We start from the raw sequence: 18,715 nt of genomic DNA on the forward strand, positions 1-18,715 counted from the left end.
ACTCAACTTTGATTGGAATGGCAATGAAGTTTGTGTACACTACACAAGCGAATTACCTCTTACCGTATTTCCACAAATGGTAGGCCGGTCTACTATTTTTTCAACCTCGCCCTAACCCGGCCTTATAATCGAGGACGGTCTTGTATTCGAGGACGGTCTTTTATTCTTTCAACCCAGTTTGATCCCGGTCTTCTATTTCTCGCCACACAGTTTTACCCCCGTTCTTCCATTTTCTTCTACACAGTTTGAGCACGGTCTTCTATTTTTTCCACAGTTTGAGCACGGTCGTCCATTTTTAACACAAGAACAAAGGACGGTCTTTTATTTTTTCAATCGCCCCCTGCCCCGGCCTTGTAAACGAGGAATGAAATCCCCTTTCTTCTCAGCATACTCCCTTTGGTCTAACCTGCCTACTAGCATTAAGACATGCCAGGATATCAGGAAATTCAAAGTCCAGCTTTCCACACTGTCTCATCCGAAGTGATCCCATGTATTACTAATGTGCCTCCCTTTCTTTTTCTCTCCCTATCTCCTTTCCCTCTCTGACAGCATCTTTCTTTTTCTCCCTTTTAGCTTGCCGTGGTTGGCTATCACCTGACCTCTCATGTTTATTGGCAGTCTTCGGACGGGCCAGGAGATGTTGAATAAATAAATAAATAAATAAGGCGTTGTATACGAGGACGGCCTTTTATTTGCGGAAATACGGTATCCGGATTTGCATTTACGACTATTTACATGTTCAATCAGGGGGATTTTGTATTAGGCCTTGACGGATTATGCTAATATTTTGGTGAAATTATGCTTTTCGCATTGCTGAAAAAATTGCAGAATTATGCTATTTTTTATGCTAAACGTTATACATAATTATGCCGCATTATGCTCACATATGCTGCTAATGTATATGATGGTTCTGTGCAAAATAACAGGGGAATTTTTGTAGAGGGCGTTGTACTGTAGTAGCAAAAGTTCAACGGGGTCAACGCACCGTCCGACCTAGCTACGAACGTCACTGGTTGTAGTGGACTGGACATGTTATCAAGGGAGTCGTAAACCTACGACTTCCTGGTGCATCAACTTGTACTTGTACTTGTAGAACATGTACAACTGTATGGAATTTGATGCGAACAGGCGGGTTATTCCAATTTATGCGATTCGTATGCAATTTGCCTCGAATTATGCGATTATTCGATTTTGGTAGGAATTATGCGAAAAATTATGCTAGCATAATCCGTCAAGGCCTATTTTGTATCGTTGCCAATGAGGTTTGTCTGGTAACTGCACACTAGCAAGGGTAGACCTGTATTTTCAATCTAGTACATGAACTTCAATTTTACACCATAGCATTACCGTAACTTCAAACAACAGTGATAAACATGTTTCCCTAAGTGCGTGTATTTTGTCTATGCTGTGCATCATCTGCCTGTTATCCAAACGCGTGACTGGTCTACAACACCATTACGGATTGCGTACAGTTGAAGGGGAAGTTACACCTAGTAAGTATATTATTTTACATTATCTTTACTTCAACCATGTTTGAAGTAGACAGTACAGCCTTGGCCACAGCTTCATGCAGAACAGGAATCAGATAATGTTGCCCCTGGGATTGTCTGTGAATGGCTTGTGGAGACCGTGGGAGCTTGCACGGCCTACCAAAAGAACAAATTACCTGTGATTTACTTCTTCTGTGTTGATCAGTGTATTCTAAAATAATGTGCTGTTTTAGAAGCTTGGTGGACAAAATTTCGTATAGTTGAATATCTGAATATTGAATGTTTGAAGGTACTGAGAAATTTAACTACAGACACCAATTCTGAACCCATACTCGGTGAACGCATACACGTATTTTCTCCGTATACAAAAACTTCATGACTTTTTTTAAGGCTGAGCACAGCTCTGGAATTATTCCGTTTGACTTGGAATAACACTCGTGGCTTTGTCAACCTGTTGACAAGCTATATTCAAAGAAAAAAGCAAGTCAGACGAATGAGAAGAGTTTATTCAGAGTCTTCGTCGCTCGTGTCATTGTCAGCTGACAATGCTGACTCCGCATCGCCAACAGTCGCTGCTTCCGCTCGCATTTCGTTCGGATTCTTTTCAGCTGCAGTGATGATCCAACACGGGACTTTGGCTACGTCCTCTTCATTTCCAGAGCTGTGTACGAATTGGTGTAGACTCTATTCAGTCGTTCCAACCCGCGACCTTCATTATGCCGTGAAACGAGTCGCTCAAGCACATCCACAAGCTTCGCCTTTTCTCGGCAGGATTATCCTCCCAGCATTCTACAACGGCTTTGAGGAGGTCCCTGCGATTCCCCTTGGTGACGTAGGAGACGTCTGACTGTAGAGAGACGAAGAAAGCCAGGTCGTCGACATTCCGATCCGGAGTCTGCGCTGGTTCCACGACGACTGAAATGTTCGTCTTGCCGTGCTAGCGGAACCGATTTATGTTCTCACGCTGAGTATGGGGACGCGGACCATAAGTACGAGCCTGGCCAGCTTCAGGGCAGCGAGTGCCGGTGGACTCCGTGTTCCAGCCGCGAGCTCCACTTCGTCACTGTGTCAGTTTCGAGCAAGTAAGTGGTTTTTTTTTCATTTGACTCGTGAGTTCCTGTTGGCAACGTCCTCACACGCATGGCTTCCGTCAGAATCTGTTCGGGATCAACCAAACTACTTATAGCTTACCTCAACATGAATGTGGGTTGTCGATGACAGCCTTTGGCGCAGTTCGTTGAGCAGGTTCTTGCTCAAAAACACCGTTGAAAAAGTCACGACGTTTTTTGTATACGGAGGAAGTACATGTACCGTATTTCCACAAATAGTAGGCCGGTCTACTATTTTTTCAACCTCGTCCTAACCCGGCCTTATAATCGAGGACGGTCTTGTATTCAAGGACGGTCTTTTATTCTTTCAACCCAGTTTGACCCCGGTCTTCTATTTTTCGCCACACAGTTTTACCCCCATTCTTCCATTTTCTTCTACACAGTTTGAGCACGGTCTTCTACTTTTACCCACAGTTTGAGCACGGTCTTCTACTTTTACCCACAGTTTGAGCACGGTCTTCTATTTTTAACACAAATTTGAGACTCATTTAGTAGGCCCGGTCTTCTAATCGGAGACGGTCTTTTATTTTTTCAACCGCCCCCTGCCCCGGCCTTGTAAACGAGGAAGGCGTTGTATACGAGGACGGCCGTTTATTTGCGGAAATATAAGTCGATGTTGAATATCCACTTCTGTCACCCAACATTTCCCCGCTCACTGCCGGGTGTTTCTGTTCATTTTCTGTATAGATGTCCTTACTACAACTCCCCCAACCTCTACAACTCCCCCAACCTCTACAATTGTGTCAGCCACATCGCAGCCTCATCCAATGACACCCACGTCGCAGCCCCATCCACCAACAACACCAGCCACAGCAACTCCGGCACGAACACAAACCACAGGACCAGAGGATGTGGTGTCGCCTTCAGGCTCAACCAGCATGAGTGAGTTTGTTTTGGTGAAACAATAACGTCTTTTGATTTTGGGATCTGGTACGTGTATAGTGTGATGTTTCCAGACCCGCTCACAAGTGTATACTCGCCATAGGACTCTCCTTGCACGGATGTGTGAAGTGTGGATTGTATTAGGGTAGCTAAAAGAGAGAGAGAGATACGGGCTGAACTTGCTAGTATAATTCCATTTATTTTGAACTGATTTCATGTATTTTCTCCTGATTCTTCACCGTGCAGAAGAGGATTCAACTTCAACGTCCCTCATAAGGGCTACTTTTGCAGTCTCTCTTGCTCATCTACTGCTGGCTATTCTTTATGAACTTGTCAGGAATTGTACATGGATTCGGACAATATTTTGTAGGTATGTGTGCATGAATTCCGTAGTGACAGTCGTGATGGACTTGATTTTGTTGGTCAAGCCATATCCAAACCAACCTTCATGCATCTAGCATTTCAGTACAAAGTGGGGTCGGTGCCCTTTTTCTACACACACATACACACACATGCACACACACACACAGTCATACATGCACACACACACACATGCCTTGACCTTGACCTTCATACACGTTGCCTTGATAGGTTACGCGGTCCGCCAGGGGAGAGGGGTGGAAGAGGCTGAGGAGCAGCACTCCTGATGGCGTACTAGATGGTGATGTAGTCGGAACTTCCTTTTGCAAGGGCACTCGACCGGGAAGTCGGCCCTTTCCGACACTGTCCTTCGTTTCGTGCGGTCGCACTTGTGTCTGGCCAAGCCGCTGACGCACACACACAGAAACACACACACACACATATGCACATGCATGCACTGTGACATATGCATAGTATGTATACAGCCCTGTTCATGGTACGACCTGTGCTATTCATATAGGGAAAACCTAATTGTACTTGTCATGCAATTACTCTATTTCTTGTTTGCAAGAAATAATTGCTAGAGAAAGAACTGGACATTTTTCGATTTTGGTGCACGGCTCTTCAGTGCACCATGGTGTACTAGAAGCAGACTCTTGGGCTGCTGAAACTCATTTTGCTAAATCTGTGCTTCTTAAATTTCCCTCTCCAGGGTGTTCGACAGGGAAAGCGTAGTGAATGCCGCAGATCTTCAACTTGATGACTGAAGGGGACGTTCTTTGGTGGCTGTCAAACATGCTTAGCGCATTTCATCTTGCTCAGCTGGTGAGTAAACACTTCGGCATCGGACACAAGCGCACTCGTTTGCGCTACTTTGCAGGGGACTGCTTGCATATTATATTTCACCGTCCAATGGCAAAAGCCAATACAAAGGAGGGAGCGTTAGTCAACCATGCCAAAAGAAAGAGAATTTCTTAGTGGGAGCAGAACCCTCCCACCCACCCGCATTCGTTGGAAAGTTCAGGAATGACGTTGTTGTACTTCTCACTTTCGTGTGATTCTTTTTTTGCATTGGTTCTTTTTCATTCGGCTATGCTGTCCTGAATAGGCTCTCAGCGTCAGTGAGGGGTAGGGAAATGTTGGGGTTATCCGCAGGGGACTTGTTTGGAAATGTCGCTGTTGCTGATGTTTGTATGCTTGTGGTTCTCTTATGGGAAAGCTGGTGTGCCTGTTCACCGTAAGGGTTTTCTGTGCACATTTGGCTCTTTGCGCCACTTATTTATGGTTCAAATGGTGAAATACGGGAATTAAGGATTCGAGTTCAGTGCAAAAACATGAAAATAGAGAGGTAAAGATAGCTGTATATGATGATAATCACAATAATTATTGGTTAGCCTGAGGGTCGTAGGCCCGGGCCGAGGGCTAACCTGAAGGGATCAAACAAGCCATAAGGCCCTCCCTGCCATGCACTAACTATTTTAGAACATGATTACATGCATTATCTCACTTTCATGATGCTTGTGTACCCTTATACACTGTATTGGGTAGTTCTGTGGTTTGTGTGCAGAATGAATTCGTGTGGTATGATAGAATGTTTTCTTCTCGTAACTTCACCACTGAGGTCTCTTCTCGTAACTTCACCACTGAGGACTCTTCTCGTAACTTCACCACTGAGGACTCTTCTCGTAACTTCACCACTGAGGACTACCAAAAGTAGAATAGAAGCAAATGAAATGCTGGGCTCTTATTGCGAGCTTCACTCTTATTCATAGCTTTGGAGCTATTTAGGGGCTTCGAGAGCCCCTTTTCGATACCTAGGTACATATGTGGTCTTTGATCTTCGGTTTTTATAGGGTTCCGCCAGCTGTCGATAAAGGAAAATCGTACAGAGTGAAAGAGTACGGGAGGCAAAACCGTACACAGTTCTGAAATGCGTAGCTTTTAGTAGTACACCGTACATTTTATGCAGTGTTCATTGTCTGCACTGTACTATTAATGCGTACAGGAAGTTGTATGCACGTAGAGTATACTGTAAACCGCCCAATATTCGTGTCAATAATTTTTTTCGCGATTTCTTAGAACCAGCGAGTTTGTGATGGCAAAAGTTTGCGAAGCGCTGGGGCCACCTACATACACCCACTGTAAGTTTGATTTCACGCTGGTTAATATTCGCGATACGCTCTTCTCGCGAAAATAGCGAACATTAATCCGCCGCGAATATTAGGCATGTTACAGTATTCAGCAGGGTTAGTCCAGGCTTCCCAAGTCATCACGGGCAGCCAGGTTGACGAGATCCATCCACCAGCACGATAGAGAGTGGCAGCATCATTCCTGCGACTTTGTGGATCAGCTAGCCCGATGTGAGAGAGCACCTGCTGCCAAGTCCTCCAAGAAAGCTAGTAGTGCTGCCTCTTTCGCTGCTCTCCGAGACGCTGCGGACCGCCTCTTGGCCCGTCGTATGGATGAGCTGTCCAGCAAAGGCCCCTCTTCCTGGTTCACTGCTCTTCCTCTCAAGGAACATGGTTTCCACCTCTCGAAGCAGGAATTCCGGGACGGCCTTGCATTGCGGTATGACTGGCCTCTCCTCGATATCCCAACGTGCCTGCGGAGTTCTGTTCTCCACTGCTCATGCCATGTGTTGCCCTCAGGGTGGCTTCCCTACAATCCGCCATAACAAAGTCCGTGACATGGTAGGGGAGCTACTCACGGAGGTCTGCCACGCAGGGGCAATCGAGCCTCAGCTAGCCCCACTCTCTGGAGAGGTGTTTACTGCTGCATCGGCAAACACCGCTGAGGACGCCCGCGCTGATGTCCGTGTCCGTGGCTTCTGGACCCGAGCACAGGATGCTTTCTTTGACGTTCGCGTCTTCCATCCTGATGCGGTGTCCTACTCGGCCCAACCACTGGATGCCCTACTGCTTCAGCACGAGCGCCAGAAGAAGCTGCAGTACGGAGAGCGAATCCTCAATGTGAATCAAGGCACATTCAGCCCGCTGATGTTAACTTCTGGTGTTGCCTCCCCTGAATGTGAAGGTTCTTTAAGCGCCTCTGTGGCTTGCTTGCCAGGGCTGATTCCAGCATGCCCTATGCACACCATGTTGCATATGCGTGCTGCAGGCTGTCTTACTTTCCAGTTTCAGCTCCTTCAAACTTGTATCTTTTTCTCTCCCATTCTACACAATAATGCTGTGTGTTTGATTCCACTGTGTATTTTACTGTTGATCTACAGGTTGCCAAGCCAACGCCCTGGAAGGCTGTGTACTCGGAGACTGTTGAAAACTAACCATCATAACTACAGCTGTTAGCTGCCCTGCATTGCGGTGGTGAAGCTACTTGGATGACCACATCTCCATGCAAGGCTGCTGTTGCTGGGAAAGTAACTATGGGTATTGAGATCGTTTGTAAATTCCGACATATTGTTCAACCAATCTAGTACATGACTTGCATACTCACTCCACTAGGAGATACTCGTGTTTAAGTCCTATAGTCTGATCTTAGTTCCATGCAATCAGTTTATGCCCTCGTTGTAATCAATGTTGATGAACTGCCTGGTTTCCAAAGCATTTTGCCTGTGTTTGACATTTCCTTTGTTTTGCTGGATCAGCTGAAGTCATGGTGAAGTCAGTTTAGTCCAATAATACTGTGCAAGATAAAGTGACTTGCATTGAGGACCATTGCATGCATTAACGTATTACGCACGCAGGCGTAAATATTAATACTGTTGTTGTTATGGACTCGCATGAGCTGATTGTTTAGTAACCGGTGGTGTTAGTTGACAGTATAGCATAACTTTCAGTTCCTTGGTCCTTTCACTGTTGTTGCAAGTAAATCCTACTGAAATCCATGAATAGCAGTTCAGAGGTACTCTAGCGATCACAACAAATAGTACATTGCTTTGTATATTACCAACGTATATGGCCGATTGGTTTGCAGGCCTGCCTGCGAATCATGAGGTCCCGAGTTCAAGACCCGCGCTGGTAGCAGGGAGCGTGTAAAAAGACTTTTTACGCGTGTTGAACTGCGCCGACACCCACGGTCAACTGGGTACTCACAGCTCGGAGTGAGAATAACAAGGATGCAGTTTACAGGGTTATGGGCCGTTACACGCCCGATTGGTTGAGAGACTAACCTCCTCTCCCCTGACTCACTTGTGAGGTCTGCATTCGCCACTAAGGTTAACAGGCATAGTGGTGGCCTGCGGATGCGAGAGGCTAGTTTGTGTGTTTCTGAACATTCAAGCGATGCCGACGCGGATCCCGCGAATATTATTATTATATTTGTATATTATTATGTTCAGTATGTCTGATAGCATTTGCTCAAGCAAATGATACCATAGTGACATTAGTCAATCATCCAAAATAGTCCTGCTGGCCCGGCTTTGAAACCCCATTTTGTCAAAATTGAGGCGCAAAAACACTTCATATTTTTGCCCTTAAATGTGGGAAGGAATAATTGCGTGGGTGACCCAATGGTGTTGTTGTATTCTTTTACTTCAATTCGCTCAGGGCATAGGCAATACTGCCTTCTCACCGGAGAGAGGATTCTCCGATTCCTACCAAAAAAAAGAAATCTGCGATATGAATATGCATGAGAAAGATATGAGAAAAATGAATAATGATTATGTCGGATTTCGATAGTTTAGTTGTTATGCGAGAATTCCCTGACGATTACAGATAAAGCGTTTCTGGAGGCAAATGTCCAGAAAGGATGCGAGAACAAAATACAGCGTTCCTGAAGGCAATGGTGCACATGAATAGAGCATAAGGCAATGGTGCAGAAAAGAGGTGAGAACTTACAAACAAGGCAATCGTGCAGAAAAAGAGGGAACTGAAGAACTAGCGGTTCTAGAGGCTAAGACACAAAGAGGTCGGGACAAGCGACTCAATACAGTGTCAGATGGTGCTCTTGAATTCATCCTTTTGTGATATACTTCAAAGTACATCTAACTTCAGCCGGCAGCTTATTCCAGGGAATGGCACCTTGGAAACGGATGGAGGACCTACCAGCAGGACCCGGAAAGAAGGGGACACGTAAGAGCCATGTCACCTGTCCGCGAGTGGCCCTTCGGTCATGATCTTCTTGAGAAAGTGCGGTTGGGGTGAAAAAAGACGAAAACAAGTGACTTGACAGAGAGTGCAGGCAACGGAATGCAAACATGAGGAGCTTTCGCTGAAAAAATCTCTCAATGGTGGACAATGTGAGTCTCTTTCGTAGCGGCTGAGTCGCGATCGGGTTCTGCAGTCGTAGGATTGCTCGAACCACGGACTTCGCCGATCTTTCGAGCCGAGTGAGACCAGCGGCAGACAGCGAGGGGAAGAAGGCGTTTGCGGCGTAGCACATCTTGGCTTGTATCATGGCAACATACCATATCCGACGGGCCGTGATGCTAAGTGCATCCCCATGTCGCCATAGACGACTTACGGCCTTCGCTGTCTGGCTAGCAAGGTGTTGGATGTGGAACCGCCAGCTCAGGTCGTCGTCGAAAATGACGCCAAGGTATTTTGCGGATGACACTGTGGCAAGCTCACCTTCATTGCAGCGGACGCGATCGACTGGATCTTGTCACACTCATCACAATCACATGCACCATACTGCTTGGTAAACAATTTGAGCGTGACAACACTTTCCTTCAGTGCACACAACGCTGGCTTATGCAAGTGTATGAAGATTGCTTCTAAAACGTTTAGCTGCATTATACGAGTATGACTTGCAAGACACAACATCGTGAAAGAAGAATCTGAGTACGACTGACAACAATCAGGGTGACCTTCCACATGCCCGTAAACTGCCGTCTTCTTGACATCCAACTCCAGGTCACAATCACATTCGACGTCACCAACTTCATCACCATCCGCGCCATCTTAGTGGTACTCGTGAGGTCTATATCTGGCCGAAACAGCTTGCTGTAGAGCATTCGGTGTAGGAGACACCAAGATAGTTATCTTCCTAAACTGGCACCCTAGAACGTGGCGGGTGTGATGGACGATGCGAGCTCCGATGCAGATCCTGATGGGCATACATCAAGCATGAACTATTTCAGACACTGGAAGAATCACCTCGTGTCCTCTGATGGAAAGGTTCCAGATCACCACATACAGGTGTCTGGAATGCCCTCCCTGCGAATTGAGGGTGTTGGATCTTTTTCTACGGAACCTTTGCACGCTCTATTCAAAATGACGACGAGTTTGCTGCATCCCTAAAACTAGTTATCTCCTTCTTTTTGAAAATGTCCATAGCGAAAAATATTAGGTTTGATACGACACATTTGTCGCTTTTGGTCATGTCTTGCTGTGCTTTAGTACTGGTTCACGTTAGGCATCGGCGGATTATGCTCGCGAAATCATGGAATTATGCTTCCATGGATTCTCGCATTATGCTCGCAAAATCTTCATATTATGCTTTGGCACGTGGGGATACATATTCACTTTGTTGTACTTATGGAGCCTCAAACGTTCGGAAAATTGTGCTTTTTTCGTACTTGCAAGTGGCCATACGTACAACAAAATACATGAGTATCCCCATACAATCGTGTCTATTTATCGGCTAGAGATCAACATGGAAAAGAGAAAACAATACTTCTTATACAAACACACTACATGTCACGCTTCTTGAGTTTTCTCGCACTTGCACCTTTGTGCATCATGGAATTATGCTTCCATGGATTCTCGCATTATGCTCGCAAAATCTTCATAATTATTATGCTTTGGCACGTGGGGATACATATTCACTTTGTTGTACTTATGGAGCCTCAAACGTTCGGAAAATTGTGCTTTTTTCGTACTTGCAAGTGGCCATACGTACAAAAAAATACATGAGTATCCCCATACAATCGTGTCTATTCATGCTAGAGATCAACATTATTATTATTATTATTATTTATTCATATTTTACTAGGGCAGTCCCCACAGACCTATGGTCTTCTTACAGGGTGCCCTAGCCACGTGAAGATAGCGGAGCGAAATGCAGCAGGTAGGGATATGGTGCGAATCGCGGCAGGGAGGGCGTTCCATCGGTCAGCTCCAAGATAAGATACAGAGTGATAGCCAAAATACAATCTGGCATGGGGCAGTACCAGGCCGAGCAATTCCTGAGAACGGGTAATTCTAGCAGTGCGGGATGATGGGACAGCACGAGGAGTGAAAAGTCGGCAAAGTAGGGGACTAGCACGAGCATTTATGCATCTATGTAGAAACACATAGAGGTTGGCAGCATAGCGAATATTTAACGGTGTTAGGTGCTGTCTAGCTAAGATGGGTTGGATGGAGGCAGAGGGAGGGAAGCCAAAGAGAGTGCGGATCGCCCGATTCGCGATGCTAATAAGAGCGTTATAGGTGGTCTGTCGCAGGCAGTGCACGTACGCATTGCTCGCGTACTCCAGGGTAGATTGGACAAATGCAAGATAGAAAGTTCGCTTGGCTCTAGCACTGAGAAGGTGGCGACAACGGCGAAATGCATTGACCTTGGCATTAACTTTACTTCTAATGTTACTTACTTGCTGTTGAAACGACAGATGCTCATCTATGATGATGCCCAGGTACTTGGCTTGCTGCGATTGCTGTATACGGCTGTTGCAAAACTGTAGGGCACAGTCTGCATGTACATTGGGTTTCCGTAGCAGCAGGAATTGCGTCTTGGATGGGTTCAGCTGTAGTCCATGGGCCTCCAGAAAGCTGCTCACACGGGTCAGATCATGTTCCAAGGTCTGTGTGGCAGTGGAAGGGGACGGGTCGGCAGCGTAGATGTTGGTGTCATCTGCATACAGGAGGCAGAGGGATGACTGTAGGCAGGCTGGTAGGCGCCTGGTGTACACCGTGAACAGTGCCGGTCCCAGGACAGAGCCCTGAGGGACACCGAGATTGGCCGTGTACGGGGTTCCAGGTGGTTGACGGAGGCATTTCACTTGCTGTGGTCGGCTGGACAGATAGCTAGCTGGAGAACCATTGTAGAACAGTGCCTCCTACTCCACAGCGCTGCAGCTCCAGAAGGAGCTCGCCATGCAGGACACAGTCAAAGGCTTTGCTGAGGTCGAGGAATGCTACAGCAACCACGTTGCCAGAGTCCAGGGACCGCTGCCAACTGTCAATGCATAGCGCCAGTGCGTCACCGCATGAATGACAGGAGCGATAGGCGAACTGTTCGTCAGGTATAACATCACCTGCAGAGACCATGAACTGCCGGAACTGGTCGTAGACGATTCTTTCTAGGACTTTGGAAACGATGGGAAGAAGGGAGATTGGTCTATAGTTTGTGGGAGCGTTTTTATCACCTTTCTTGAAGACTGGACAGATTTGGGCAAGCTTGTATTGTTCGGGGAATACGCCAGTGGCAAGGGAGTTGTTATAGATTTCCGCCAAGGATGTAGCTAGATACTTGGAGGACGCACGCAGAAGTGAAGCAGGAGACAGTCTCCAGCGCGGTATCAACGAGGTCCATCAGTGGATGACTACCTGGAGACTAAGACCTAATATCGCCAAGACTGAGATATTATTCCTGCCGAACTCAGAGCCAACCTATGCATTCACTCTTCCCGGATCCCTCACAGACCTCACAGTGGTAAAACAACACAAACATCTTGGTTTGGTCATTGACTCAGACTTATCGTTTAGTAGACATGTCGACTACATCTGTAGCAAAGTCAGTAAAGCTGTTGGCTACCTCGTGTCTCACTGCTCCCACCTACCGCTTGAATGCATTCGCCTTTTTTACCATTGCTATATTCTCCCCATTTTTCTCTATTGCTCAACCGCCTGGTCATCCCTACTAAGTAAATCGTTAATGAGTACCCTGGGAGTCCACAATAAGAGGATACTGAAAGTCCTTTTTCGAAAACCATCATACTTTCCTTCTGCCGAGCTGTACGATATGTTTAACACCTTCCCTATCTCTAGTCAAGCGGATCGAAAACTGTGTATCGTTGTTCATTCTATTCGTCTTGACAAAGCCCCGCCACACTTGCGTAAATATAACTGGTTTCTTCCCACTCGTCCTACGCGCAATCCCTGCACTTTACCTAAAGCCCGAACCTCAGCTTATACCAGATCTCCGTTTTTCGCTGCCTATTCTCTCTGGCTGGCCCTGCCTCTATCAGTAAAATCGTCTTGTACGCTAAAGGATTTCAAGGCCAACATGAAGCTCGTGTTCTAATAACTGCTAATTCTTCATCCAGATTTGTTTCTCTTTGCCTCCAGTAATGTGTAATATTTATTTATTTTTGCTTTGTTTTTGTTTACAGCCATGGCTGGCTACCGCCCCCTCCCTCCATCGTACTCATTACTCTTCCTCTTTCATCTTCTCACGTTATCTTGACAGGTGATTTTAACAGCAAACACACGTCATGGTGTTCGACAGATTCCACCAATACTGCCGGTGCTGAATTGTATCGCACGCTCAGTCCATTTGGTCTTCACCAACTCGTCAACACATGTACATACACGTCACCCTCTGGTGTCCAAGCCTGCTTGGATTTGGTATTTAGTAACCGTGCCAATCTCTCGTCTTGCGTCGAAACTGACTGCCCTCTGGGCGCCTCAGACCATGCCATTGTGTGCTGCCAGTTCGACATCCCCCTGCCTCAGTCTCCCCGCGAAATAACGTCTCAAACTCAGGAGCCTAACTCTATGTCTTTCGATCTCCGACACGTCACACCTGCTGTGTGGGAGGCGGTCAATGCAGACTTAGACTCAGTACCTTGGAACTCATTAATATCCTCAGACGTGGACAGTGCACTTAGTAACCTGCACAGTGTCCTGCAGACTGTGCTGTCCAAGTATGTTCCCCTTCATAGCTCCCGCAAACCAAATCGAACTCCCTCAACCCCAGGGTCTACACGCAAATATCATCCATGGGTTTCCACTGAACTACGCAAGGCTATCAAGTTGAAGCGTGACCTATTCAGCCTCTCCAAGAAATTCCCTACGGACTACAACCTATCAGCATATAAGGCACAGCGGAACCAGGTGAGACATCTCTCCCGCTGGTGCCACCGCCAGTACATTCGTTCAATCAAAACAACACTTACCTCAGGCAGCACTACGCTTCACCAGTTTGTCCGCAGTCAGCGATCGCACAAAGTAAAACCTGGCATCCCTGACATTGCAAGCCCTGATGGGCTGCTGGTGTCCGACAGCTTCCAAAAAGCAACCATCCTCAACAAGCAGTTTACCTCTGTCGCGGTGCCTGATGACTCACGTTTAGTAATACCCCCTCTCCAATATGACACTCGTCTTACTCGCCAATTCACCCGCGTTCATATCACTACAGCAGATGTTCGTAAAGCCATCTCAAACCTGAAATCTGGGAAAGCGCCAGGGCTAGACGGTATCACGAACAATATGATAAAGAAGCTAGCTCCTGCGATTTCTTTTCCACTTAGCCGCCTATTTAACCTCTCCTTTACCACAGGCAAGTTCCCTACTGACTGGAAACTGGCTAAAATTGTGCCTATTTACAAGTGCAAAGGCAGCAAATCTCAAGCTAGTAACTATCGCCCAATTTCCCTCCTGTCCTGTATTTCCAAACTTTGCGAACGGCTCTTCTTCAATCAATTGTATAATCATATTTCTCCTGCTCTGTATCCCGCGCAATCTGGGTTTCGTCGTGGTGACTCGACCGCTCTACAGCTCACCAAGCTGATCCAAAACATTGCCGACCATCGTCATATGGGGCGGAAAGATGCCATGTGCTTTTTCGACCTCGAGAAAGCTTTCGACACCGTGTGGCACCGTGCATTACTTGCTAAACTTTCCAAAGTTTTCGGTGTGTGTGACTCAGCGCTGGAGTGGATTACAGACTACCTATCCGACAGAACGCAAGTTGTCTTTGTAGGTGGAACTCTCTCAGATGCTTCACCTGTTCTGTCCGGAGTGCCCCAGGGATCCATCCTAGGGTCCCTCCTTTTCCTAGTGTATATAAATGATCTTCCCAGTCATGTTGAAGGTGTGTCCTTATTTGCTGACGATACTGCACTGCTCCGGTTCAATGAGTGTCTAGACAGGCTGCGAGACAGTCTCCAGCGCGGTATCAACGAAGTCCATCAGTGGATGACTACCTGGAGACTAAGACCTAATATCGCCAAGACTGAGATATTATTCCTGCCGAACTCAGAGCCAACCTATGCATTCACTCTTCCCGGATCCCTCACAGACCTCACAGTGGTAAAACAACACAAACATCTTGGTTTGGTCATTGACTCAGACTTATCGTTTAGTAGACATGTCGACTATATCTGTAGCAAAGTCAGTAAAGCTGTTGGCTACCTCGTGTCTCACTGCTCCCACCTACCGCTTGAGTGCATTCGCCTTTTTTATCATTGCTATATTCTCCCCATTTTTCTCTATTGCTCAACCGCCTGGTCATCCCTACTTAGTAAATCGTTAATGAGTACCCTGGAAGTCCACAATAAGAGGATACTCAAAGTCCTTTTCCGCAAACCATCATACTTTCCTTCTGCCGAGCTGTATGATATGTTTAACACCTTCCCTATCTCTAGTCAAGCGGATCGAAAACTGTGTATTGTTGTTCATTCTATTCGTCTTGACAAAGCCCCGCCACACTTGCGTAAATATAACTGGTTTCTTCCCACTCGTCCTACGCGCAATCCCTGCACTTTACCTAAAGCCCGAACCTCAGCTTATACCAGATCTCCGTTTTTGCTGCTTATTCTCTCTGGCTGGCCCTGCCTTTATCAGTAAAATCGGCTTGTACGCTAAAGGATTTCAAGGCCAACATGAAGCTCGTGTTCTAATAACTGCTAGTTCTTCATCCACATTTGTTTCTCTTTGCCTCCAGTAATGTGTAATATTTATTTATTTTTGCTTTGTTTTTGTTTACTGCCATGGCTGGCTACCGCCCCCCTCCCTCCATATTGGCCTATATTCTCTGGCCACGGGAAGGTGAAATAAATAAATAAATAAATATTGGCCTACGCAAGAGGTACACAAAAGGAAGTATATAGGGCTGTTTTTGTTGTAACTCAGATTTTCATGGCAAAAACCAATCATCAGACAACACCCTCTGTGTAAATATTGGCCTATATTCTCTGGCCACGGGAAGGTGAAATAAATAAATAAATAAGAAGGGCACCACTTCCTCGAGTGTACCTTCATCGTGCCCAACATTTCATGCGTCCCAGTGGATGGGTGATGAACCTCTGTTTCTCAGAGTGAGTGCCACACCATGCTTGCTCGTCTCCAACGCAGGGGCAAATCGCCGACGACAGTGAAGAGGGAGCTGATGGAGTAGTACTAGTGAACAAGCCCGTGGATAGTGTCCATGAGTTTTACTTTGGTGGCTATGTGCATAATGTGAAAGTCTGTCATATCGTGCACACAGCTACAGCCACAGCTCGAACTCAGATGACTTGCATGTCGGAGTTTCCGGTGAGATATAACTATGTCTAGCCCTCGCGATTTACGCGATTTCATGCTCGAACACAGCATTTTTTTAAAGTTCAATATTCTAATGAAGCTGTACTTGATGCAGCTCATCCAAGGCCCTTCAGGCCTTTTTTCATGCTCGAACAAGAAGTGCCTTGGATATTTTCCTCTCGCCGTCTTAGACTCTTGGCGATGGAGAAGCTTTTAGAGTCTTTGCGTGACGATGATCAGGCGGCTCGCCGCCTTGCCCACGTGCCGGCCGATGCGGTCGAAACCCCCTGAGCCGTGGATGCGGGCGTGTGATGACACCCCAAGATGGGCCGGGTGCTTTGAGTGTTTTGCGTCCACGCGAGTCACGCCGTGACTTTGGGTCGTGTGATGTTTCTGGCGAAGCCAGGACACGAGTGGCTGGTGGCTCCAGCCCGGCACCTTGTCGGCACCATAGTGCGTCCTTAAATGTGACGAGCACTAACGGCCTAAACGGCCTGAACGGTCTCACGACCTGCTTGGCCTAAGTGCCTACGAGTCCGGCGGACACTGTTGCCAGTGCCTCCGAGTGTGAGTCTGACTGTTCTCAGTCAAAGACCGGCATACTCCGACTCAGATGAGGGTGAGCACTACTCTAGTCTCTAGACTAGTCTAGTTCTAGTCAGAGCTCAGGTGCTAGTGCCGACTCGGAATCCTCACATCAGGACAGTGTTACTTGCCACCACCTCGGGCGTAGCACGCGGGCCAAACGGTCTCAATCACATCCACATCACATGTCTGCTGTATTGCTGCTACATATACATTGTTGCCGCAGCGGCATCTTGATGTGATGGTCTGATGTTGTAACAGTGTACCCATTTGCTAGGCCAGCTTGGTGCGTTCCCGTGGAGTTTGCCGGGGCACCATATTTGTAACGGCGATTCCGTTTGCTGTTGCCGTGGCTGTGTTTGTCACATGATTGGTGCATTCCCGTTGAAGTTGCCCAGCCGGGCACCACGTTTGTCAGTTGTGCCTGTTTGAAGTTGCCAGGCCAGCTTGTATTGGTGCGTTCCCGTTGAGTTTGCCGGGGCACCATGTTTGAAACGGCGTTCCCGTCTGCTGTTGCCGGGGCCGTGTTTGTATTGGTGCATTCCCGTTGAAGTTGCCTAGCGGGGCACCACATTTGTCAGTTGTGCCGCTGGACAGTTGCCAGGCCAGCTTGCATTGGTGCGTTCCCGTTGAGTTTTCCGGGCACCATGTTTATAACGGCTTTCCCGTTCGCTGTTGCCGGGGCCGTGTTTGTATTGGTGAACTCACGCTGAAGTTGCCGAGCGGAGCACCACGTTTGTCAGTTGTGCCTGTTTGAAGCTACCAGGGCAGCTTGTATTAGTGCGCTCCCGTTGAGTTTACCGGGGCACCATATTTGTACCGGTGTTTCCGTTTGCTGATGCCGGGGCTGTGTTTGTATTGGTGCATTCCCGCTGACGTTGCCCAGCGGAGCACCATGTTTGTCAATTGCGCCTGTTTGAAGTTGCCAGGCCAATCCTGTAACGCGCACCCGTTTGCTGTTGCCGGGTGACATGTTTGTCAATTGTGCGTGTAGCATACTGCCGTGATGTGCGATTAATAACAGGCCGCCGGAGCTGGTCAGGTTATTACCGGACCAACTTTTCAGCCACGAACACGTGTTTCCTACTGTGGAGGGCAGGTGTACCCGTCATACCCTACACAAAGTATAACGGCCATGATACTACCGGACCACTGAAACGCTGCATCCGGCGGTCCTGAGTAAGGCGATAATAATTACGAGCCATGCATTGGTTTGTTTTGCCAATGGCTCTTTGTGGTACACGGCAATTTGCTATCATTCGTGACATTTCACAGAGTGACGAATGTGAGAAGACAAAACAAAAAGAAAAGAACTAATTTTAATAATGGCAAACCCCAGCCCCCACAATTATCAACCTCCGAGCGCTGAACAACTATCTGTAGTATCACCACTTCGCGCTGGAGTCAATGAAGACAGTGCCGGATCACCTGCAGCTAGGGGATGTGCTGATCGGGATAGACTTAAGAGATGCTTATTTCTCCAGTCCAGCGGCTCGATCGTCAGTTTCTCCAGTTTTCAGTGGTATCAACAGATTTCCCAGTTTAACTGTCTACCGTTTGGCTTGCGCAGTGGTCCCAGAGGCCAGAGTCTTCACCAAGACTAGCTCTGCACCCTGTGGTGAAGATGGTACGTCCGCTCGGCGTACACCTGGTGATTTACCTCGCCGACGTATTTATCATGGCACGGACAACGTCCGACCTGTTTCGCCCTGTTGCTACCATTCTTCATCTGCTGATTGGTCTTGGGTTTGACATCAACTGGACGCAGTCGTATCTGATTCCCACCAGGCAGATACAATACCTGGGTATTCAGGTCAACTCCGTCACCATGGAGTTCTCATTGCCAGACTCGAAAGCATCCACGCTTCAACAACAATGTGCGCGTCTGGTGGCTGCTCACACCGTATGTCTTCGGGGTATTGCG

At 47.3% G+C, this 18,715-nt stretch overlaps 1 protein-coding gene across 1 annotated transcript in view; it reads left to right on the forward strand.

Moving 5' to 3' along the window:
- Positions 1-7,724, forward strand: part of LOC135805946 (uncharacterized) — a 9,128-nt gene extending 1,404 nt beyond the window's left edge. Inside the window, exons 2-6 of the mRNA XM_065320069.1 lie at positions 1,473-1,493; positions 3,287-3,481; positions 3,728-3,851; positions 4,554-4,666; positions 7,071-7,724. Coding sequence (XP_065176141.1) covers positions 1,473-1,493; positions 3,287-3,481; positions 3,728-3,851; positions 4,554-4,608 — 395 coding nt within the window. The 3' untranslated portion in view covers positions 4,609-4,666; positions 7,071-7,724. The remainder of the gene's footprint in view (positions 1-1,472; positions 1,494-3,286; positions 3,482-3,727; positions 3,852-4,553; positions 4,667-7,070) is intronic.
- Positions 7,725-18,715: the final 10,991 nt, after the last annotated feature.

This window comes from Sycon ciliatum, chromosome 1 (genome assembly GCF_964019385.1).
Source record: "Sycon ciliatum chromosome 1, ocSycCili1.1, whole genome shotgun sequence".
NCBI lineage: Eukaryota > Metazoa > Porifera > Calcarea > Leucosolenida > Sycettidae > Sycon > Sycon ciliatum.